This window comes from Canis lupus, chromosome 7, assembly GCF_048164855.1.
Source record: "Canis lupus baileyi chromosome 7, mCanLup2.hap1, whole genome shotgun sequence".
In the NCBI taxonomy this organism is placed as follows: domain Eukaryota; kingdom Metazoa; phylum Chordata; class Mammalia; order Carnivora; family Canidae; genus Canis; species Canis lupus.
Window position 1 is genome coordinate 70,719,937 of NC_132844.1, and position 26,305 is coordinate 70,746,241.

The 26,305-nt window shown below is 35.6% G+C and overlaps 1 protein-coding gene across 1 annotated transcript in view; it reads left to right on the forward strand.

The window, feature by feature from the left end:
- Nucleotides 1–26,305, forward strand: part of TSBP1 (testis expressed basic protein 1) — a 187,841-nt gene that overhangs the window by 57,493 nt on the left and 104,043 nt on the right. Inside the window, exons 22-27 of the mRNA XM_072831640.1 lie at nt 756–773; nt 1,264–1,284; nt 1,989–2,006; nt 5,303–5,323; nt 17,967–17,987; nt 18,713–18,727. Of these exons, the coding sequence (XP_072687741.1) occupies nt 756–773; nt 1,264–1,284; nt 1,989–2,006; nt 5,303–5,323; nt 17,967–17,987; nt 18,713–18,727 (114 nt within the window). The remainder of the gene's footprint in view (nt 1–755; nt 774–1,263; nt 1,285–1,988; nt 2,007–5,302; nt 5,324–17,966; nt 17,988–18,712; nt 18,728–26,305) is intronic.

Below are 26,305 nucleotides of genomic sequence, written 5' to 3' on the forward strand. Positions count from 1 at the left end.
GTTCATTTGAAGGCTATAATTGAAACTAATTGGTACTTAATATGGTACCAAATAAAATTTATTTGGTAATTACAATGTGCCAGGCACTGTACTCAGGGCTTTATATACGCATATACATTATATCAGATAAGTATTGTTATTGCTATTACAAAGAGAATGAGATAGTGAGACTAGGTAACTTGCCTATGATCCCACAATTATGAGCAACAGAGGCTGGAATTCAAATCCAGACTCTAAAGGTCCAGCAGTGCCTCCATCCCAGTCAAATGGTGAGACATATGGTCATCCAGCCCTAAGACAAGTATGTTTATAGGGAAAAAAGAAAACTTTCCCAAATTGACATAATGAATGGTAATTAGCAAAGCAAGAGTCATATGAATGGTCATGATAAACCAATGCCATCATTTCAAAGAAGTCATGGGAAGAGAGGAATAACAATAAGAAAACAAAATATAAGTGACTTAAAAATCTTACCAGTCAATGAACAGTTTGAATTAGCAGAGAAACTAGAAGGAAGAAATAGCATCTCCCAATGATTCCACTCTTAACCTTTTTTTCCAAAAAGGCACTCAAATTAAGAGGGCATTAGCAGAACAATCTGAAGATATTCTCACATCATATTGAACTGATTCTAAATACAGAATTTGGTGGTCCCTCGAAGTCCTATTTCTAAAACTTCTAGCATAAAGTTTGAGAAATAACTCTGCTGTTCATCCAGAAATCTTTCACTCACTTATTTGATTTCTTTTTTGCAGTAAAACAAGAAGAGCCAGGTAAGTTCTATATCTTATTCATCAATTCTGGGGTTGGCTCCACTAGTTAAATCCTTTTCTGAATATGAAAGACCTTAACATTCAATCTACTTGGATTGGCTCTACTGATATCAACAAAAAACATTTTCAACTAAATATAAAGTAGAAATGACAGAGAAAAGTGGGAAAACACATAAGCAATAAGAGAAGGGAGTAGAATGAAAATGGAAGCAAAATTTGTAGGAAATGAGGCTTTTCCAGCTCTGTGGTATTTCAATTTCTGAAAGAAACTGCATGATAAAAGGAAAATGAAACTTCTTTGCCACTTTTTCAAAATGACTGTGTTACTATTGGAAAAGAGAGACAAAGTAACTCATGTCAAAGGTCCAGAGCTTGCTTTCCCTTTTCATTCTAGAAATTCCTATCTGCAAACAGTAGCAGTAAGACTATTGTCAATGTCAATTTTGTTATCAGTGTCAACCTATACTAACAATTTGTGTTTGGATTTTAGCCCATGTAGCAGTACCTATCAGTAAGTTTCTTTTCTTTTCATAAATCTGGTACAAATTGGGATCCCAAAGTAAGGAGATAATTTTCCTAACTGACCAATTCCATTCCATGCTTGTATTTATAAATATTTCCTCTCCCTCTTGGCAACTTGCTGGGTTGTTAATTACTCAACAAAGAATAAACATTTCACTAAGAGAATAAATATAAAAGAAGCATTTTGTTTTCTAAAAACAACTTCAAATAGCTTTTAATGATAAATAAAATTTGCCATACAGCTAACAGGAAAAGATATATAGGGTGGGATATCACAAATGTGGAGGTACCAATAAAAGAGGATAAATCAGGAAGATATCTTAGGTGTAAGGACAGGAAAGAAAATAACTGCAATCAGCATTTAAATTTGCTATTGTTTAAAAGTTCTCTGCAGGATTTAAATCCTCCATACTAGATGAGAAAGAAAAACAATTGGCATAAGCACTTAAGTTCTAGCCTACTCTGCCTTTGTACTAAATTGAAATATAAGGAACCCAGTTACATCAGACTGAAACTACTTTTGTACCACAAAAGAAATGCTAATCCCTCTTATTTCATCATGGATGTTTTTATTTGGGGAGGTTTGGGGTCTTCCAAAGATCTCTTTACTAATACATTGGAAAAAGTAAGAAGGAAACTATTTTTTATCCAAAAACTCTGTTAATATATTTTTATTTCATGTTGTTCTGCCAGTTACTCCAGTACCTATTGGTAAGTTATTTTTCATCTATTTCTTAATTCCAGTGTTCTTTAGAAAAATTTCCCTGAAATAAAGGATTCCACGTTGATATTTTCAACCCCCTTTACCTCCCCATTATCTAATACCTCTTTAAATGACAGATGAATTTAGAAACTATAATATGCCCAAGGCCTAGGTAAATAGATAAATAAATGATAGAAAATTAGGACCCTGAAGTAGTATTTTTCACCTAATAAAAAGAAAAATTTAAATATGATAAGTAATGTCGGCAATGCTTTGGTAAAAATTATACATTTATACATCATTGATCCCATTTAAATTTATGTAAATTTGGAAATTTCCTTTTGGAAAGCACACTTGAAATATGTTGCAAGATACAATGAAATACAGTATCTTAACTCATAATTCCATTTCAAGACATATGCTCTAAGGAATAACTCTAAATAATAAAACCAATTGCAAGTATTAATTTGTAAAAAATGCTAAGGTAATATATTGCAGTGGATAATAAAGGAATCAGATGGACCTCAGTTCAGATCCCAGCCAGAACACTTAACCAAACATGGCTTTGGGTAAAGTAATTTCTCTAAAACTTGAATTTGTGTTATCTCCACTATCTTCTCTAAATGTGATGTTTTTATTGTCCTTATTCCATATTACTGGAACAATTGATTTATTTATGTATAAATCAGTGGAAAGCCTAAACCTCTACTGTGAAAATAAAGGAAAACAAACACTGGTGACAGTTTAAATATTTTATCAACAAATCAAGCCACCAGAGAAATCTAAAAATGAAGAGTGAGAAAGAGCAGAGAAATCAAAACTCAGCCAAAAGAGAAGGGCATGAAAATTGGGAGAGCTAAGTTCAATTCAGGCAACATCTGATTCCTTCCTCCTACTAGGCTTCAAAGGATCTACTTTTGCATACTTTTCAAGTGGATGATTTCCAAGAGAAATACTTTTTCAAAAATTATCTATGAATATGGAATTTTTCCCAATTTCCTAAGAACTGTGTATATTTCCCCATCCTGATCAATACCACATAAAACAGAATTAATTTTTCATATCCTAGTTACTAAAGGATTATGACTTCACCAACTCAATTACTCAGAAAGACCATAGTAGTTACTCATTTAAAGTAATCTTTCCAGAGAAGATCTACTTGTCTGTTTTGTTTCTTTTTTTTTTAATTAAAGTACAGTTGACACACAATGGTGTGTACAGATATTTCCGGTATATAACAAAGTGGATGGGACAGCTCTGTACATTATGCTATGCTCACCACAAGTGTAGCTACCATCTGTCACCAGACAATACCTTTGGCTATATTCCCTATGCTGTCTATTTTTATGTTTTTGATACATGATTCTGAAGTACCTCTAGTAGTTCAATCCTTTCTTTGGCAGTCAGAACTTTGAAGTTGACATAAGCTAGTGCATTCACTTTAGGTGTTGTGAGAGAGATGGGTATTTTTTACCAGATTATATAACATTTGTTCATTCTTACAATAATTAAGAGCACTAGAATTAAGACAAATTCTGTTCAAGACCCCAGTGGAAGTATGACTTTGACTTGGATGAGATTTTCTATATAAACTCAGCAGCTGCCTTTCAGCAGTTTCCATATTCCCTGTGCCTCATATACAAAGGGCAGCCATTTTCTCCTAGTAACTGTATTTCAACTCTTTTCTAAATAACTGATGAGCAAAGAATAAATCCCTGTAATAACAGTCATAAGTCACTATTAGCTCAAAATTCATAAATAATACTTATCAATAATAATTGTGTGAAATAATATTTGATATACTAACTGGAAACTAATATCTAGACATTAATAACTCCTAATAACAACAATAATTCTTATTGCACACCATCCCCCACCACTCTGTTGCCTGCAGTTTATATAAAGTTGGGGGTATATTAATGCCTCCAGCCTTGCCCTTTGCCCAAGGTTACTGAACAAAATAATGGAGGAGTTGATTTATCATATTTCTTTGCAGCTTCCTTCTTAGAAAGTAATATAGTTTCAGGAATTCTTTCCCATTTCTGCTATAAAGAATATGATTAGTAACTGAATTTTTACAAGCTTAAATTTTGTGTTAGGTTATTAAAGTTTTGTTTTGTTTTGTTTTTCCCCCTAAACTTATCAATACTGTTTCTTGGCAATTCTAGTATCCTGTGGACTCCCATAGGGTTCAGGTTTCATGCTTTCATGGGCATGAAATCTCATGGGCTGTAATCACTTCTGTAAATGCAACTTAAGTGGCATATTTTCCCATCTCTTCACTCTCAGATTTTTCTGCATTTCCTAAAATTACTGATTTTAAATGAAAAATATATTGATGCAAAGGATAAAGAGGACAGGCATAATATGGACTTTTCATGAAAAAATAGAACAAATTTCTCAAAGTAATGAACTTAGCTCAGATATTAAAAAACAAAAAAAACCTGGAAAGTGAATAATAGAACAAAGACATAATGAGATAAGAGATTGAAGTGGGAAGAAAAGTAAAATGAGTGAAATCTGAATAATCATTGCTAGCTCCTGAAGAGTTTTAAGTTCTCATAAAAATTGATAAGAAAAGGAAGAGGGGCTAACCTCAATTCCACTTTGCTTACTCTAAATAAAGATAACTACCAAAGGATTATTAAAGAGGACCCGGAGATTGAAGCTTTTGGAATTTCTCATTTGCTATTATAACTGATCCTCACTCTACCCTATTCCCCATCCTTGAAAGACATGAAAGAACTATCATCTTACATGGGTTACATGTCTTACTTATGCTACTTCTTAGGCTAGATTTAGCATCCTGATTAAATCTCAGAGATTATCAAAAAGAAACACAGAAAAAATTATCATGACAACAGTTCTTAAATTGATAGTTACAAATAAACTTTCTGTACTGCAAAAAGAAATATGATGATAATTGACATGGTGATAGAGGTTTGAAAGGGAGATAGAATGCTGAAAGACAGAAAAGAAAATGAAGAAGGAACTTAAGTTAGTAACCTTTAACTGGTAACCAGTTTCCTGCAAGATTGTGACCCTTGGTATGGTTAAGAATGTTAAAATAATTATTTCATTAGGAAAAGTAAGCTTTACTCCTATAACCCATCCAACAGGCTTTCCAAAATCGCCTGGATATTTAGGTTATTAAAGTGTAGTTAATATTCAATTAATAAGGTATAGCATATTCATATAAGATTTGTTTCCCAAAAGTCCCTTTTCCAGTGTTCCAAGTAGATTTTCAATAGGAACTGAGTACAAAATTTTTAAAAATAATAATATATTCTATTTTCTTTTTTAGTAATTGGTCCAGTAGCAGCTGGTAAGTTCCACTTGTGTTTCTCAGTTTCCTCTGTAACAACCAGGGTTCTTTATTTGCACTGATACTTTCAATTATCTGGCCACTCTGAACACTGAGAGATTATTTTCCATCTCTTCTCCTCCACATTTTTCTAGTACTTCTTTCATTTACAAATAGTTTTGGGGCAAGGAGATTGTATATCAGAGGCCCATAGAAGAGTAAGGGCAAAGGAAAAAAAATTGTTCATTTGGTTACAGTATTAAGTTACAGAAGAGAAACAAAGGAAAACAATGTTGATAAAATATCATAGGATCAGATTACAGGAAACCTTGGAAATAACACACTATGAAATTTATATTTCAGTCTGAAGCTCTACAGTCACAAAACAAAATTCCAAAAGATAAAAGGTGGAAAGATATGAATAATGAAAAGATATGAATATTAGTGAGAGTATTACAAGGACAGATTCTGCACATGCAAACAAAGAAAACACTAACTAAAATAGAGTTGAATACAAAAAAGAAAGGCTGATCTTTGTCCTCTCCTTCATAAAATTTATCACATCTAAACCTGAACCACCACTGCTGTTCAGAGAAAAAGGGTTAGGAGGAACAGTACTTTGAAAGCCTTTTCTGACTTCTCCTAGAAAGACTCAATAGAGATGCCTTTCATACCATTCAAGTGAACTATGAAAATTTGCATTTCCATAAAAACAAACAACAAAAAACTGTTGTTCTAAATGCACCAATTTAAAAACAAAGACTAACAAAACTCTAATAAATAAAACCAAACAGGAACCAAATAAATATAAAGATATTCCATGTTCATGAATAGGAATACTCAATATTATCAAAATGTCAATTCTTCCCAAATTTATCTCTAGATTAAATGCAATGCCATCAAAATCCCAGTAAGATATTTTGTGGATATTGACAAATTAGTTCTAAAATTTATATAAAGAAGCCAAAGACCCAGAATAGCCAATACAATATTGAAGGAGAAAAAAGTTGGAGGACTGACACTACTCACCCTCAAGACTTGCCTATAAAGTTTCAGTAATCCAGATAGTGTAGTATTGGTAGGCAAAGAGACAAATCAGTAGAACAGAACAGACCGCTCAGTCCACATAAATATAGTCAACTAATCTCTGACAAAGGAGGAAAGGTAATACAATGGAGCAAAGATATTATTTTCAACAAATAATGTTAGAACAAGTGGACATCCATTAAAAACAAAAAATCTTCTCCCGTATCTTACATGATTCACAAAAATTAACTCAAAATGGATCGTGGACCTAAATATAAAACTCAAAACTATAACTCTACTAGAAGATAGCATCAGAGAAAAGCTAAATGACTTTCAGTATGGTAATGATGTTTTAGTATATGTGCTACAAAAGCAAGTACTTTTTAGAGATAACACTAAGAACACCAATAAAAAATAAATTAAAAAAAAAAACAGTAAAAAAACAAACAAACAAACAAAAACACTAAGGGCATGATTCATGAAAGAAATAATTGATAAATTGGACTTCATTAAAATTAAGAACTCCTGCAAACAAATAATCTGATTTTAAAATGGGCAGAAGATTTGACTAGATATTTTCCCAAAGAAGACATATACATGACCAACAGATACATGAAAAGATGCTCAATGCTACTAATTATCAAGGAAACAAATCAAAACCACAATGAGATATCACCTCATACTTTTCAGAATGGCTAAAATCAAAAACACAAGAAAAAATAAATGTTGAGGATGTGGAAAAAAAGGAACTCTGGTGCACTGTTGGTGAGAATGTAAATTGTTTTCCAGCAGAAAACAGAATAGAGGTTCTTCAAAAAATAAAAAGAAAAGAAATACCATATGATACAATAATTTACCCAAAGAAAACAAAAACATTAATTTGAAAAGATATATGCATTATGTTTATTGAAGCATTATTTACAACAGCCAAGATATAGAAGCAACTTAAGTATCCATTGATAAACAAATGAATAAGAAAAATTATAGGGATCCCTGGGTGGCGCAGCGGTTTAGCGCCTGCCTTTGGCCCAGGGCGTGATCCTGGAGACCCGGGATCGAATCCCACGTCGGGCTCCCGGTGCATGGAGCCTGCTTCTCCCTCTGCCTATGTCTCTGCCTCTCTCTCTCTCTCTGTGACTATCATAAATAAATAAAAACAAAAAAATTTTAAAAAAAAGAAAAGAAAAATTATATATACATATCCCACTCACCATATTTACATATATGACATACATATATAATAAATATGTAATCTTATACATCCACAAAAAAGATGTGATCATACTATTTGCAACACCATGAATGAGCCTAGAATACATGGAGTACATACACACACACAATACATGGAGTACATACACACACACAATGGAATATTACTGTCATAAAAATGAATGAAATCTTGCTATTTGCAAGGATGTAGATGGAGCTAGAGAGTGTTATGCTAAGCAAAATAAGTCAGTCAGAGAAACACAAATACCATATGATTTCACTTATATGTGGACTTTAAGAAACAAAACAAATGAGTAAAGGGGAAAAAAGAAAGACACAAACCAAGAAACAGATTCTTAAATATAGAGAACGAACTGATGATTACCAGAAGGGAAGTGGGTGGGAGAATGAGTTAAATCAGTGATGAGAGGGATTAAGGAGTGCATTTGTTGTGAAGAGTACTGGGTGATGTGTGGAAATGTAGGATCTCTAAATTTGTACACCTGAAACCAATATTATACTGTACATTAACTATCTGGATTTTAAATAAAACTTAAAAAAATCAATACAAAATTTAACAATGACCCAACTATACACTATCATTAAGGAACTTACTTCAAATTCAGCAATAAAAAGAAAATTATAGAAAATATATACTATAAAGCATTATTTAAAAAAAAAAAAAGTAGCTATATTAACATCACATAAAGTAGATCTTAGAGCAAAAATTTGCCAGAAGCAAGAAGGGACATTACATAATGATAAAAGGAATATACCAAGAATACCTCAAATCAACAACCCACAACACAAGAAATAAGAATGGTATTTTATGACATGTGAAAATGATATGCAATCTAAGTTTCATTGTCTACAAGTAATGTTTTATTGGGACACATCCTTTTTTGTTTTCTTTTGCATATTGTCTATGAATACTTTTGTGCCACAACAGCAAAGTTGAGTAGTTATGACAGTGATCTTATGGCTTATAAAGCTTAAAATATTTATTATCCAGTGCTCTATAGCAAGATTGGCCTGCTTTTGCCCTAAAAGAAACTAAAGCACAAGAAATAGATTGGAAACTTACTAGTAGCTGCTTGAGGTATTATGAAAATTGAAATAAGAAAGTATATTAGTGGTAGTGTTTTAGGATCAGAAACACAGTTCTTCTGTATCCTTATTTCCGTAATTCTTCTAAGGTACCATTCAAGACTCCTAGCAAGATACAGTGTTATAGTAGGACAGCAGATCCCTCAGTATTAAATAATAATCTGGTACTTCTCACTACCTTTAGGATTCTCACTGTTATCCAAGTTACTTTCATATCTCTAATTCCTCTGATTTCACCCTAGCCTTCCAGTCAATCCCAATACAGCAGCCACAGGGATCATTTTAAGATTCAGGTCATCTTTCTACCTATGATCTATAAGTCTCCATCTTTCTTGATTCAAAGTCATTACAGAACCTCTCAAAAGAAGGTCCTGAAAGATCTATGCCCCATAATTCTCTAATAGCTTTCCTTCATCTTATATTTTTTTATTATGTTCCAGCCACACTTGTTTTCTTGCTATCCCTCAAATAAATAAGAGTAGAGTCTTTCAAGGCAAATGAAAATAAGTTGTCATTAGCATAAAATGGATTGTTGTATTAATGAGATGTTTCATGTAAGCCTTATAGTAACAACAAAGCAAAAATCTAGAGTAGATTTGCAAAAAATAAAAATGGAGAGACTGAGCATATCATCATGGTAAGCCACCAATTTACAAAGTTGGACAGAAACATATGGGGAAAGATTGGAGATACCAAAAGAAGGCAAAGAAGAAGAAGGTGAAGCAGAAGCAGAAGCAGAAGCAAAGAGAAAAGAAAAATGAAGAAAGAAGAAGGAGGCAGCTTCCAATAAGACGGCAGTAGTAAGTCTTACATATAAATGTAAATGGATTAAATTCAGCAAAAAAAGCAGAGAGTAGCTGAATGTATACAAAAACTAAACCCAACCATATGCTGTCCACAAGGAGACTTATTTCAGCTCTAAAGACACACATAGGCTCAATGCGAAGAGATGGAAAAAGATATTCCAGGCAAATGGAAACCAAAAGAAAGTGGAGATAGCTATGCTTAGATCAGACAAAACAGATTTTAAGTCAAAGGCAGTCACAAAGATGAAAGTCATTATACAAATATGATAAAATGGTCAATACATCAAGAAAATATAACAGTCATAAATGTATACACTTCCAACACTAGAATGCCTAAATATATTAAGCAAATACTAACAGAGCTGAAGGGAGAAATAGATAGGAATACAATAAAAGTAGGGTAGTTCAATACCATCAGTAATGGATAGATTATTGAGATAGAGATCAACAAGGAAACATAGGATTTGAACCATACTTTACGCTAAATGGACATAGAAAGCACAGAACATTTCATCAACAGCAGCAAAATACAATCTTTGCAAGTGCTCATGGAACATTCTCAAGATAGATCATATGATAAGACACAAAATAAATCTTGGCAAGTTTCAGAAGACTAAAATCACATCAATAATGTCTTCTAACGTAAATGGTATAAAACTAGAAATAAAAAATAAAAGGAAATCTGGAAAATCTACAACTATGTGGTAATTAAACTCACTTCTGAACAACCAACAGGTCAGAGAAGAAATCAAGGGGAAATAAAAAATTATTAGGAAACAAATTGAAGTGAAAATGCAATATACCAGAATTTATGGTATGTGGAAAAAGCAATGATGAGAGAAAAATCTGTAGCAATAAATGCAGATTTTAACAAATTAGAAAGACCTCAAATAAACGACCTAACTTTATACCACAAGAAATTAGGAAAAGAGGAGGAGGGGCACGATGGCGGAAGAGTAGGGTCCCCAAGTCACCGGTCCCCACCAAATAACCTAGAAAACCTTCAAATCATCCTGAAAATCTACGAATTCAGCCTGAGATTTAAAGAGAGACCAGCTGGAACGCTACAGTGAGAAGAGTTCGCACTTCTATCAAGGTAGGAAGATGGGGAAAAAGAAATAAAGAAACAAAAGGCCTCCAAGGGGGAGGGGCCCCGCGAGGAGCCGGGCTGAGGCCGGGGCGAGTGTCCCCAGGACAGGAGAGCCCCGTCCCGGAGGAGCAGGAACTGCACCAATCTTCCCGGGAGAAAGGGGCTCCAGGGAGGTGGAGCAGGACCCAGGAGGGCGGGGATGCCCTCGGGCTCCTGGGGACACTAACAGGCACCTGCGCCCCCGGAGAGTGCGCCGAGCTCCCTAAGGGCTGCAGCGCGCACGGGGGGACCCGGAGCAGCTCGGGGGGCTCGGGGGCGGCTCCGCGGAGGGGGCTGCGGGGCGGGAGCAGCTCGGGGGGCTCGGGCGGTGGCTCCGCGGAGGGGGCTGCGGGGGGGAGCAGCTCGGGGGGCTCGGGGGCGGCTCCTCGGAGGGGGCTGCGGGGCGGGAGCAGCTCGGGGGGCTCGGGGGCGGCTCCGCGGAGGGGGCTGCGGGGTGGGAGCAGCTCGGAGGGGCTCGGGGGTGGCTCCGCGGAGGAGGCTGCGGGGCGGGAGCAGCTCGGGGGGCTCCGGGGCGGCTCCACAGAGGGGGCTGCGGGGCAGGAGCAGCTCGGGGGGGCTCGGGCGGTGGCTCCGCGGAGGGGGCTGCGGGGCGGGAGCCCGAATCCACCAGTGCAGGCCCCGAGCCAAGGGCGCCAGGACACAGCCCAGGATCCGGCCTCCCGCAGGACAGGCAGAGGCCGGGAGGGCCCAAGACAGCGAGGACGCTCCTGCCCCGAGCTGAGCAGATCAGCGGCCCTGACCGGGAGCCTCCAGGCCCTGCAGACAGGGAGCTCTGTGGTTACTACGGGAGCTGACTCTAGGGCTCCAGAGCTGGCCCAGCCACTGCGGTTGTTCCTCCTGGGGCCTCACGGGGTAAACAACCCCCACTGAGCCCTGCACCAGGCAGGGGCAGAGCAGCTCCCCCAAGGGCTAACACCTGAAAATCAGCACAGCAGGCCCCTCCCCCAGAAGACCAACTAGACGGACAAGTTCCAGGGGAAGTCAAGGGACTTAAAGATACAGAATCAGAAGATACTCCCCCGTGGTTTTTGTTTTTGTTTTTGTTTTCTTTTTGATTTCTGATTGCTTCCCCCACCCCTTTTTTTTTCACCTTTCTTTTTCTTTCTTTTTCTTCTTTTTTCCTTTTTTCTTTTTCTCTTTTCTTTCTTTCTCTCTCTCTCTTTTTCTCCTTTTCCCAATACAACTTGTTTTTGGTCACTCTGCACTGAGCAAAATGACTAGAAGGAAAACCTCACCTCAAAAGAAACAATCAGAAACAGTCCTCTCTCCCACAGAGTTACAAAATCTGGATTACAATTCAATGTCAGAAAGCCAATTCAGAAGCACTATTATACAGCTACTGGTGGCTCTAGAAAAAAGTATAAAGGACTCAAGAGACTTCATGACTGCAGAATTTAGAGCTAATCAGGCAGAAATTAAAAATCAATTGAATGAGATGCAATCCAAACTAGAAGTCCTAAGGACGAGGGTTAACGAGGTGGAAGAATGGGTGAGTGACATAGAAGACAAGTTGATGGCAAAGAGGGAAACTGAGGAAAAAGGAGGCAGACAATTAAAAGACCATGAAGACAGATTAAGGGAAATAAACGACAGCCTGAGGAAGAAAAACCTATGTTTAATTGGGGTTCCCAAGGGCGCTGAAAGGGGCAGAGGGCCAGAATATGTATTTAAACAAATCCTAGCTGAAAACTTTCCTAATCTGGGAAGGGAAACAGGCATTCAGATCCAGGAAATAGAGAGATCCACCCCTAAAATCAATAAAAACTGTTCAACACCTCGACATTTAATAGTGAAGCTTGCAAATTCCAAAGATAAAGAGAAGATCCTTAAAGCAGCAAGAGACAAGAAATCCTGACTTTTATGGGGAGGAATATCAGGGTAACAGCAGACCTCTCCACAGAGACCTGGAAGGCCAGAAAGGGCTGGCAGGATATATTCAGGGTCCTAAATGAGAAGAACATGCAACCAAGAATACTTTATCCAGCAAGGCTCTCATTCAAAATGGAAGGAGAGATAAACAACTTCCAAGACAGGAAGGAACTGAAAGAATATGTGACCTCCAAACCAGCTCTGCAAGAAATTTTAAGGGGGACTCTTAAAATTCCCCTTTAAGAAGAAGTTCAATGAAACAATCCACAAAAACAAGGACTGAATAGGTATCATGGTGACACTAAACTCATATCTCTCAATAGTACCTCTGAATGTGAACGGGCTTAATGACCCCATCAAAAGGCGCAGGGTTTCAGACTGGATAAAAAAGCAAGACCCATCTATTTGCTGTCTACAAGAGACTCATTTTAGACAGAAGGACACCTACAGCCTGAAAATAAAAGGTTGGAGAACCATTTACCATACTAATGGTCCTCAAAAGAAAGCAGGGGTAGCCATCCTTATATCAGATAAACTAAAATTTACCCCGAAGACTGTAGTGAGAGATGAAGAGGGACACTATCTCATACTTAAAGGATCTATCCAACAAGAGGACTTAACAATCCTCAATAATTATGCCCCGAATGTGGGAGCTGCCAAATATTTAAACCAATTAATAACCAAAGTGAAGAAATACTTAGATAATAATACACTTAACTTGGTGACTTCAATCTAGCTCTTTCTACCCTCAATAGGTCTTCTAAGCACAACATCTCCAAAGAAACGAGAGCTTTAAATGATACACTGGACCAGATGGATTTCACAGATATCTACAGAACTTTACATCCAAACTCAACTGAATACACATTCTTCTCAAGTGCACATGGAACTTTCTCCAGAATAGACCACATACTGGATCACAAATCGGGTCTTAACCGATACCAAAAGATTGGGATCATCCCCTGCATATTCTCAGACCATAATGCCTTGAAATTAAAACTAAATCCCAACAAGAAGTTTGGAAGGACCTCAAACACGTGGAGGTTACCCATCCTGCTAAAAGATGAAATGGTCAACCAGGACATTAAGGAAGAATTAAAAAGATTCATGGAAACTAATGAGAATGAAGATACAACCATTCAAAATCTTTGGGATGCAGCAAAAGCAGTCCTAAGGGGGAAATACATCGCAATACAAGCATCCATTCAAAAACTGGAAAGAACTCAAATACAAAAGCTAACCTTACACATAAAGGAGCTAGAGAAAAAACAGCAGATGGACCTTATGCCCAGCAGAAGACAGTTAATTAAAATTCGAGCAGAACTCAACAAAATTGAGACCAGAAGAACTGTGGAACAGATCAACAGAACCAGGAGTTGGTTCTTTGAAAGAATTAATAAGATAGATAAACCATTAGCCAACCTTATTAAAAAGAAGAGAGAGAAGACTCAAATTAATAAAATCATGAATGAGAAAGATCACTACCAACACCAAGGAAATACAAACGATTTTAAAAACATATTATGAGCAGCTATATGCCAATAAATTAGGCAATCTAGAAGAAATGGACGCATTCCTGGAAAGCCACAAACTACCAAAACTGGAACAGGAAGAAATAGAAAACATGAACAGGCCAATAACCAGGGAGGAAATTGAAGCAGTCATCAAAACCTCCCAAGACACAAGAGTCCAGGGCCAGATGGCTTCCCAGGGGAATTCTATCAAACGTTTAAAGAAGAAACTATACCTATTCTACTAAAGCTGTTTGGATATATAGAAAGAGATGGAGTACTTTCAAATTCGTTCTATGAAGCCAGCACCACCTTAATTCCAAAACCAAAGACCCCACCAAAAAGGAGAATTACAGACCAATATCACTGAAGAACATGGATGCAAAAATTCTCAACAAGATACTAGCCAATAGGATCCAACAACACATTAAGAAAATTATTCAACATGACCAAGTAGGATTTATCCCTGGGACACAAGGCTGGTTCAACACTCCTAAAACAATCAATGTGATTCATCATATCAGCAAGAGAAAAACCAAGAACCATATGATCCTCTCATTAGATGCAGAGAAAGCATTTGACAAAATACAGCATCCATTTCTGATCAAAACTCTTCAGAGTGTAGGGATAGAGGGAACATTCCTCGACATCTTAAAAGCCATCTATGAAAAGCCCACAGCAAATATCATTCTCAATGGGGAAGCACTGGAAGCCTTTCCCCTAAGATCAGGAACAAGACAGGGATGTCCACTCTCACCACTGCTATTCAACATGGTACTCCAAGTCCTATCCTCAGCAATCAGACAACAAAAAGACATTAAAGGCATTCAAATTGGTAAAGAAGAAGTCAAGCTCTCCCTCTTTGCTGATGACATGGTACTCTACATAGAAAACCCAAAAGCCTCCACCCCAAGATTGCTAGAATTCATACAGCAATTCGGTAGCGTGGCAGGATACAAAATCAATGCCCAGAAATCAATGGCATTTGTATACACTAACAATGAGACTGAAGAAAGAAATTAAGGAGTCAATCCCATTTACAATTGCACCCAAAAGCATAAGATACCTAGGAATAAACATAACCAAAGAGGTAAAGGATCTATACCCTCAAAACTATAGAACACTTCTGAAAGAAATTGAGGAAGACACAAAGAGATGGAAAAATATTCCATGCTCATGGATTGGCAGAATTAATATTGTGAAAATGTCAAGGTTACCCAGGGCAATTTACACGTTTAATGCAATCCCTATCAAAATACCATGGACTTTCTTCAGAGAGTTAGAGCAAATTATTTTAAGATTTGTGTGGAATCAGAAAAGACCCCGAATAGCCAGGGGAATTTTAAAAAAGAAAACCATAGCTGGGGGCATCACAATGCCAGATTTCAGGTTGTACTACAAAGCTGTGGTCATCAAGACAGTGTGGTACTGGCACAAAAACAGACACATAGATCAATGGAACAGAATAGAGAACCCAGAAGTGGACTCTGAACTTTATGTTCAAGTAATATTCGATAAAGGAGGAAAGACTATCTATTGGAAGAAAGACAGTCTCTTCAATAAATGGTGCTGGGAAAATTGGACATCCACATGCAGAAGAATGAAACTAGACCACTCTCTTTCACCATACACAAAGATAAACTCAAAATGGATGAAAGATCTAAATGTGAGACAAGATTCCGTCAAAATCCTAGAGGAGAACACAGGCAACACCCTTTTTGAACTTGACCACAGTAACTTCTTGCAAGATACATCCACGAAGGCAAAAGAAACAAAAGCAAAAATGAACTATTGGGACTTCATCAAGATAAGAAGCTTTTGCACAGCAAAGGATACAGTCAACAAAACTAAAAGACAACCTACAGAATGGGAGAAGATATTTGCAAATGAGGTATCAGATAAAGGGCTAGTTTCCAAGATCTATAAAGAACTTATTAAACTCAACAGCAAAGAAACAAAGAATCCAATCATGAAATGGGCAAAAGACATGAACAGAAATCTCACAGAGGAAGACATAGACATGGCCAACATGCACATGAGAAAATGCTCTGCATCACCTGCCATCAGGGAAATACAAATCAAAACCACAATGAGATACCACCTCACACCAGTGAGAATGGGGAAAATTAACAAGGCAGGAAACCACAAATGTTGGAGAGGATGCGGAGAAAAGGGAACCCTCTTACACTGTTGGTGGGAATGTGAACTGGTGCAGCCACTCTGGAAAACTGTGTGGAGGTTCCTCAGAGTTAAAAATAGACCTGCCCTACGATCCAGCAATTGCACTGTTGGGGATTTACCCTAAAGATTCAGATGCAATGAAATGCCAGGACACCTGCACCCCGATGTTTCTAGCAGCAATGTCCACAATAGCCAAACTGTGTAAAGAGCCTCGGTGTCCATCGAAAAATGAATGGATAAAGATGATGTGGTTTATGCGATAGCCAAACTGTGGACGGAGTCGATAGCCAAACTGTGGAAGGAGCCTCGGTGTCCAACTAAGATGAATGGATAAAGAAAATGTGGTTTATGTATACAATGGAATATTACTCTAATATTATTAGAAATGACAAATACCCACCATTTGCTTCAACGTGGATGGAACTGGAGGGTATTATGCTGAGTGAAGTAAGTCAGTCGGAGAAGGACAAACATTATATGTTCTCATTCATTTGGGGAATATAAATAATAGTGAAAGGGAATATAAGGGAAGGGAGAAGAAATGTGTGGGAAATATCAGAAAGGGAGACAGAACGTAAAGACTGCTAACTCTGGGAAACGAACTAGGGGTGGTAGAAGGGGAGGAGGGCGGGGGGTGGGAGTGAATGGGTGACGGGCACTGGGGGTTATTCTGTATGTTAGTAAATTGAACACCAATAAAAAATAAATTAAAAAAATAAATAAATAAAACCCATAACCAAGCAAAAAAAAAATTTTATTAAAACAAAGAAATTAGGAAAAGAACAAATTAAGTCCAAAGTCAGCAGAAGAAAGGAAATAATAGAGATCAAAGTGGAAATACATGAAATAGAGACCAGAAAAACAATACACAGAATCAACAAAACTAAGAAATGGTTTTTGAAATGATTAAAAAACTGACAAATCTTTAGCTGGAATAACTAAGCAAAAAAGAAAATTCAAATAAGTAAAACTAAAAATGAAAGAAGAGACATTAAAATGAACACTACAGAAATACATAGGATCATAAGAGACTACTATAAACAATTATTTGCCAACAAATTATGTAAAAGAAATGGAAGAAATCTCTAGAATCATACAACCTACAAAGACAGAATCAGGCAAAAAAAGAAAATGAAAGAAAGAAAAAGAAAATCTGCATAGACTAATGACAAGTTTAGAGACTGAATTAATAATCAAAAACCTACCAACACAGAAAACTCCAGGACCAGATGGTTTCACTTTAAATGTAGACACCAAATATTTAAAGAATTAACACCAATTCCTCACAAATTCTTCCCAAAACTTGAAGAGGAGGGAACATTTTGGACTCATTGTAGGCCTCATAACAAAGCCAAATAAGAACACTACAAGAAAATAAAACTCAGACCAATATCCCTGATTGATATACATGCAAAAATTCTAAACAGAACATTATCAAACTGAATTTAAGACCACACTAAAATGATTATATACCACAACCAAGTGAGATTTTACCTGGAATGTGTGTCTGGTTCAACATACACAAATCAACAAATTTAATACATCATTTTCATAGAATGAGAGATAAAAGAATATGATCTCAATAGGTGTGGGAAAAACACTTGACAAAACATAACATCCTTTCATGATCAAAACTTTGCATGAATTGGGTATACAAAGAATATACCTTAACATAATTGAGGCTACATATGACAAACCTACAGCTAAGATTACACTCAAAAGTGAAAAACTGGGTGCTTTTCCTCTTAAGATCAGAAATAAGACAAAGATGCCCACCTTCACTATTCTTATTTTGTCTCTTTCAGTGGACAGTTCTGGAAAAATAAGTAAGTTTGGATCATTTCTTGGCCTTACCTATTTCTGTGTCTAGGACCTTTGAATTTTTGTTACCCAATTTTTTTTTATTTCACATTCTTCTACTTTAGAGTAGTTAATATTTCTTAAAGAAATGATGTTATTATACTTCAATTTCTTCTCTATTTCTCTTTTGGAACAAAAGATAATGATCTTGTCTCATTACTCTGGTTATCGACTGCCAAAGATTATTGGTAGTATGTATACCCAGCTAGTTTACCACAAGGGAGGCTATTTTCCTTGTGCTATCATCTGGCAATGGTGAATTTTCACTAAAAAAAGAAAATCACCTAAAATTGACAGAAAAAATAAGTGTCAGGATGACACTAAGTGATGATTTTGAAAATTGGTCAACAATACACATTTTTTCAACGGATCTAAAGGACAGTGGGCAAAAAAACTGACTTGTGAGAGAACAATTACAGTAGAAAATGCAATAGTTTGAAATTTGGTAGAATAGATATTACCTAGGATTCAATCCCATATGGCAAATGGCATATGGATTGGCAAATGGCATCCTAAAGAAAACCAGCTCTGTGAAGTAGGATGTGGAGCTTTGGTCAGCAGCACTCCTGAGGATGAAACAGAGGGTTTTATAGGACCTGAAGGTGCTGCTTCTGCATTCCTCTAAAAGGGAGTGAGACTTTACTTGAGTTAAAAAATTCCCTCTGATCAACCTTTTGTGTTTTATTTTTAGCAATATCTCCTATGGGTAAGTTCTTTATCTATTCTCAACCATGATATTTTACATTGTTTATATTTTCTGGATTTGCTGTTTCTACTCCCAAATTAGAGATTTGTGTTTCTAAGATCATTTTAAATGTTCCTATTCTCCAGAATTTTCTAATATTTTAAATAACTATTTTTGGAGAGACAGCTGTAGAGGATTTGATGAAGTTCATACAAAAGGATGCTGTAATCTCTGGCCATCTTCTAGGCTCTGAAAAAAAAATCTCCTTTCTAACTCCCAGCAAAATATAATGAAAGAAAGATTGGTTTCTAAATTGTGTGAGTTCTTTGCTAGTAACTTAGAACTCTTTTTTCGTTATAAGTGAAGGCCCAGTGAATCCGATTAACAGAAAAAATAACTAGTTAAAAAAAAACTTTATCAAAAAAAAAAAAAAAAACTTTATCTTGCCTTCTAAGTAATTCTACTTTTGAGGAATAGTAGGTACTGAGCCCCTCCATATACTATGCACCATGCTAGGCATTTTCAAAAATATTATCTCTTATTCTTATCATAGCCTGCCTGCTAGCTATTGTTATTCTACACTTCACAGATCAGTAAAATTGCTCAGACACTTGCCCAAGGTTAAAGAATTGGTAAACAGCACTGCCAAGACTTCCTGTCTCTGAATTAGATACTCTTTCCGTGCCAACACATTGCCTTCTATACTGAACCACAAATGCCTTTTTTGGGATTAGTCCTGAAACCATATCTATAAATAAAATGTTTCTAAATACAAATAGACATCACTAGGGAAGATATATAATTAAATGTACACAAAAGAATCATTTTAAAAATAAAAGATATCAAAAAAATAAAATAAAAATAAAAGATATCCCATTTAGATCAATGTTTGGCTTTTAACGGTTTTCTAAATTCAGATTTCCCATCAGGATTATTTAATGCCTCAGCTCTTCAAGAAAATCCTATGAAACACAATAATAATTCTTAAAACTCTGTAAATGTACAACCATAGGAAGCAAGCAAAACTTAAATTTAGCATCTCAAACTTTCCAAACACTAACACAAAATATGTCTTTATATTTAATCATTCTTCTTTATCAGTTCACACTAGTAGAGTGGGTTTGTGAGTGGGAGGAGGAAAAGTTGAAAGGTATAATTGTTTTCTTTGCATTCACATTCACAACACAGCATGACTGCTCTGAAGAATAAGCATTCAGAGCAGTCATGATGTATCTGCAGCTCACAAATGACATGGGGAAGGTGATAAGAGTGTGTGTTTTCTTTACAAAGAGAAAAAAGGCTTTGAGAAGGGACCATAGGCCAAGGCCCTCCCTGGAGGTGAATTCGTTTTTAATGAATTTTTTTAAATTGCCAGAAAAAAATCAGTTCAATCTTTAAAATTTTTTTCTTGTAAAAGATATATTTTTGTTGACAAGAATATTTCAAACATATTCTTCCCAGTTGATATTTTTAGCGAAAAGAGATTAAAGTTTAATTTGTGGTTCAAAGAAAGATTGAAGACAGATCAGCTCATTAAACTTCATCACCCTCTCAAGTTGATTCTCTTAACTTCTCATCTCCACATTCAGCTAACTAAGTATATGATTTTTTTTTCTAAATGTTAATTCATGGACTGAGATCTACAATGAGTCATCCTCCTAATGCTTAACAGATCTTTATGCTCTAGATCTGAGTGTACTCTCTCTGGCAGCTACTGGATTAATAACCTAATAGGAATAATTTCCTAATAAAGCCATGGTTTAGTTGCTACATTATTTAAAGTTATTATATAATTAGAATTATTACTATGATAGCTAATTCATGATATCTTTTAGCTTTAACAAAAATTAATCCAGCTTAAAATCTTTAGGTACACTGAATACATTATAACAATTGCCAAGATCTTGGGGGAAATATTCCCTTATAATTAGAATTTTGCCATATAGCCTACCACCTGCAGTAAATGGACTTTCAGCTAGGGCTTACAAATCTTTATATCATGTAGATTATGAGATCTAAGGGGAAAAAAAGATGTATGCACTAACTAGAAATTTGAAAGAAGGGAGAGGGAAGAGCTTAGAATTTGATGGAATAATGATTTGCAGCTTACTTCTCCTATGCTATTAGGTTCAAAATAGAAAATATACAGCAAAGAATTAAAACAAAGATATGAAGATACTATTAGAAGTGACTATAAGTATTTTTTAGTTTAGTGGGAAAAAATAAAATTCTTTAAAATACTATAAAATTAGGAAAATTGTAGCTAGAATAAACATTGTTTCATAAAATCCTAGAATATTTTTATTAACAAAAATCTATATAATTTAGGATGTGAAGTTAGCTTAAAAATGGGTCTGCAGTACACAGTAGTAAATATGAAACTCCCAAGAGATGGTAGATATGCATATTAAGAAATATTAAGAAAATTAGCTTGTTAAGGAGTACATTCCACAGAATTTGTAAGGTTGGAAGCTTCAGTGGAAAAACATGCTCTTTTCCACACCACACCACATCCTCCCAAAAAATAAGTGTCTACTGGTAGTACTGTTAGATATCAAAATATTCTGAACTCTCTAAGTACTAAAATGCTTAGGATATTTTACTATTGATATTTATTAGTAAATTGGAAATGGCTTTGTCTAGAATAAAATGTCAGTACATTAGGGAGGAAAAAACACAGTAAAGCATTATTGCAACATTCTTAGTGTTATTTTCATTTTGTGTCAGAACCTAAAATATCAAAAAGGAAACACTACAACATCTCTTTTGATTTATACTTACCTTCTTATCTAATGCAGGTGTGTCACGTTTTACTATTTGTTTTTTGGTTATGTGTATGTCAATATTTCAGACATCAAACCCTAAACATATTAAAAGGTTTTCTATGAAAAGAAAAAGGTCAAATCTTAAGCAAGAAATCCTCCTGTAAAGCAATTAACCATTTCTCTAAAGTATTTGGTTGGAACTAAGAATGCCTTGTCTTAATAGATCAGAGAGAGTTTTTGCCTGTATGATCTAATTGGTAGTAATAATAGCCAATATTTGTTGGACAATTTTACTATGTTCCATGCACTATACTGAGTGCTTTACTTAGATTATTTAATCCTCATAACACTTCTGTGAAGTACCTACAACTATTGTACCCATTTTACAAATAAGAAAGTAAGGTTTGCCCAAACTCACCTGGCTGGTTAGGTATGAAGCCAGGATTTGAAACAGTCTGTTAGTAAAAGCCATGCTTCTTAAATATTTCCTTAGAATCCTTAACTCTAAAGTAGGCAGAGGAAACAAAATAAAAGGAAGATGAATCTTATATGGTCTCATTCATTTGGGGAATATAAAAAATAGTGAAAGGGAATAAAGGGGAAAGGAGAGAAAATGAGTGGGAAATATCAGAGAGGGAGACAGAACATGAGAGACTCCTAACTCTGGGAAAGGAACAAGTGGTGGTGGAAGGGGAGGTGGGGGGGGGGGTTGGGGTGATTGGGTGACAGGCACTGAGGGGGGCACTTGACAGGATGAGCACTGGGTGTTATGCTATATGTTGGCAAATTGAACTCCAATTTAAAAAATTAAAAAAAAAAAAAAGGAAGGTGAATCTTTGGGGATTAACTGATTTTCCCAAACAAACCCAGCTAGCAAGAATACTATACCCAGGTGTTCTGATTCAGCTTTTAAATTCAGTATTCTTTCTACCCCATTAAATATTTAAATAGGTTTTCTTTTTTTTTTTTTTTTTTTTTTTTTTTTTTTAAATAGGTTTTCTTATAGGAAGGTGTGCCACTCCTCCATAGCAAGAACCCACAGAATTTTTCCTGGTAGCATAAATTATTTTTTCTTAATCCAGGAAACCAAATCACTAAAATAAGAAAAAATAAAGTGGAAGCTAAAAAATTCAGTTTATTAGATCACACAGAAGTTGAGACATAGTAGAGCTGACTTACCTGTACATGGAAAAAGGGACCAGAAATTTTTGTAAAGTAAGTTTGCCGTTATCATAAGGAACAGACTGAACTCTGAAGTCTGACTCCAGTTTCAAATCCCAGCTCCACCACTGAATAACTCCATGGCCATATTCACATTCATTTACTCAATTTCTTCATCTGTAAAATGGGAATAATAGTAGTACCTGCCCTTTTAGTTGTGAGAATTAAGTGAATTAATATTTTATATAAAATGCTCAGAACAGGGAGTGCCTGATGTATGATAAGTACCCAATAATTACCAGCTAGTACTATTATTACTTTTGTTTGAGAGGACATTCTTATATTCAATACTCAAAGCATATTTTGAGTTTTTTCTATTTTAAGAAACAATTATTACTTCTTTCCACAATTTTTCTAAAAATAAATTCCATTTGTTTTCAGAACACATCCTCCTTTAGCTACTAAGCTTTAATTATCAGCCATAATATACTGAACAAAAGTGGCCAGTTCATTTATAGTTCATTTTACCTCTTCTTTCATTAATCTTCCAATTTATTAAAGAGAATCTGGAATATTATCAATACTTGTATAATTTAAGTGTAGAGTTCCATCATTTTATATTTTCAGGAAATCTCAAGCTATCTTCAGTTTTTCAGTTTTAAGACAAAAAAAATAAACCAATATCAGGGGGAAAAGTAGCAATAAAGAGAAAGTACTTGATATCTGAATTGTGCACTTTTGTTATGTGCTCAGTTATATTTCCAGGTTGCATGGATGCAGAACTTGCAAAAAAATCAGATTTCAAGGCCCAGATTCTAAAAAATGGAGCCACTACAAAGTCTGAGAGCAGCCAAGAAGAAAACAAGAAAACACTAAAGAAGGAAATTTTAGTCATAGATTCTGATGAATCCTTGACATCAAGGCACAAAACAGAGTCAAAATGGAAAACAAAAGGCATTGAGTTGGAGAATGGAAGGATAGGAATGGAGATCATAGAAAAGGAGAGTGAGACCAGGATACTAAGAGAGGAAGACCAAGTAAAAATGAGTGACATGGGAATACCAAAAGGAGAGGAAACCCAAGTAAAGAGGAGAGAGTCCAGAATACCACAAGGACAGGAGTCCCAAGTAGAGAATAATGAAGCTGGAATATCAGAAGGACAAGAGTCCCAAGTAGAGAGTAATGAAGCTGGAATACCAGAAGGACAGGACTACCAAGTAGAAAATAATGAAGATGGAATACCACAAGAGCAGGAGTACCAAGTAGAGAAAAGTGGGTCTGAAATACTGCAAGTTCAGGAATCTCAAGTAAAGGAAGAGAATTCTGAGGATCAAATAAAGCAAGACAAAGGAAAGGAAGATGCAAGGAAGAAGAAAGATACAGAAGAAAATGATGCTATGAAAAAAAGGGATGTAGAAAAGTACAAAGTTAAAAGAAGGAAAGAATCAGAAGTCAAGAGTAAAAAAAAAGAAGGTTCACTAAGGAGCAAAGATAAGTAAGGGAAGAAAGTACAACAAAAAGATGAAAAGAGTAAGGGTAAAATAAAAGAAGGCTCATAAAGTCAACTGATTTTTCTGATTCCCATCCTCCAGATACAAGTCACAACCCAGTTATTGCTAAATGGATCATAATTATAAAATCTCTTTAATTTATACATCTATAGAGTGCCTACTATAGATGTTTCACCATTTTTAGTCCTCTTAACCACAAATCTCACCTTTTAATTCTTGGTTTTCTAAGTTGATACTTTTATGGGCTTAGTCAAGAAAGACTGGATACTTTCTGAAATAAAACATTCTGATTAAAGAAATGTATAATTTCCTTTGGCAATGATGATATTAACTCAGTGACAGTGTAACCAATCAACCAATCAATGCTCCTCATGCTAAGCTCAATGTTCATGAGGCACCGTTCTAGCAATTAGGGTTACAGAAATATATGTCTGACTCTGCAATAAAATAGCTTTTAACACATATAGTGATATAATATGTGTACACAGGATAATCTTTTAAAAGTAAAATCTGTCAAATTGTAGTTTAGATGGATGGTATGAGTTAGCAGCCTCTTGGAACAAGAAGATAAAGGGGACAGCTTCGTGGGGAAGGGAATGGTGGTTGGTATATGTGTCTTGAAAGATGGATAAGATGTTGATACACTGAGTGAGGTAGGAAAAGTACAAGAAAGGCAAAAGAATTCAATGCTGCCACACCATGCTCTAGGAGAAGTAGGCAATTTTATCGTTACAGCAGGCTCAGAAGAAGCACTCTGGATACAATTCTGTAAAGGAGAGTTAGAAGAAGATTCTGAAGGAATATGAAAACGAACTAGGAATTTATACTTTATTCATCAGGCAACTGGGAAGCCTTCTAGGGTATTTGGGAAGGAGAGTTAGGTGAATAAGGTTGCATTACTAAAGTGTGCAACCTTGTGATTGTACAAAATAGACTGAGGAGGAGAAACATCATAGATAGTAAATCTAGTGAAGAGATGTTTGGGGTAATAAGTGATGGAAAGAGTCTAAATAGAAGGGATAGATATGAGGTATTTTTTCAAAGAAGAAATCACTACTTCATGATGACTACATATAAGTAGGGAAAAGAAAAAAATGATTATTTCATAACTTTTGAAACTGGGTGACAGAAAATCCATAACAAACTGGGAGCTAACTTGTAGGACAGGGAGGCAATAACAAATTGCTGAGTTAAACAAACTAACACTTGTCATTTGAGAGGAAGCTGAAGTCCGTCCGGTAGAGATAACTGAAGCCATAGAATAAATGAGTTCCCCAAAGAAGAAAGTACAGAGCTAGCAAAAGCACAGGTCCAAGAACTGAGCCTGTTAGATATAATAGGTCAAAGAAAAAAATTAAGGTATGAGAAGATGTAAGGAAAATCTGTACAATAAATGTTCTGATAACGAAAGATGAGAATTTAAAGAAAGGATGGTTAAAGAAGTATATTCCACAGAATTTGTCAACAAATAAGTCAAACATTTTCATTTCCGCTAGATCTTGAAGGCAAATAAGTAATATAATAATATAAGTTATATAGTAGGAAACTACAACTATGAAAATTGTTTGCCATTCTCTAAAGGCCACCAAAAGGCAGGCCAGTTAAAAACAATTGCTAATCTTCCCTTACAGATACAGGTATGGAAGTTTTAAAGGACCCTAGAAGAAGGAAGGAGAAAGGAGTGAGCTATCAAAATAACACCATGCTTAGCAAAATGATGCAAATACTAGGAAAATGAATAAGTACATGCAATTTCAAGATAATTTAGATATAAAGATAGAAAAGTAGGACTTAAAAAATTAAGTGGTAAATTTTGTTTCACAAATACGCTAATATACATGTCAAATCCCTGTTCACAAATGCCCTGCTTAGATCTTAAAAGTTCTTATCACGAGGAAAAAAGAAAATTTGTAACCATGTGAGGTGACCCATGTTAACTAAACTTATTATGGTAATCATTTCATAATATATACATATATCATTAGGTCAAACACTTTAAACTTAAACTATGTTGTATGTCAATTACAGCTCAACAAAACTCGGTGGAGGGGATCAAGTCTTCTACCTTAAATATGTACAATTTTTGTCAGTTTTATCTCAATAAACAGAAAAAAGAATGAGTAGACGTCTTACCTTTAGTCATTTTATGTGTAGGAAAAGAG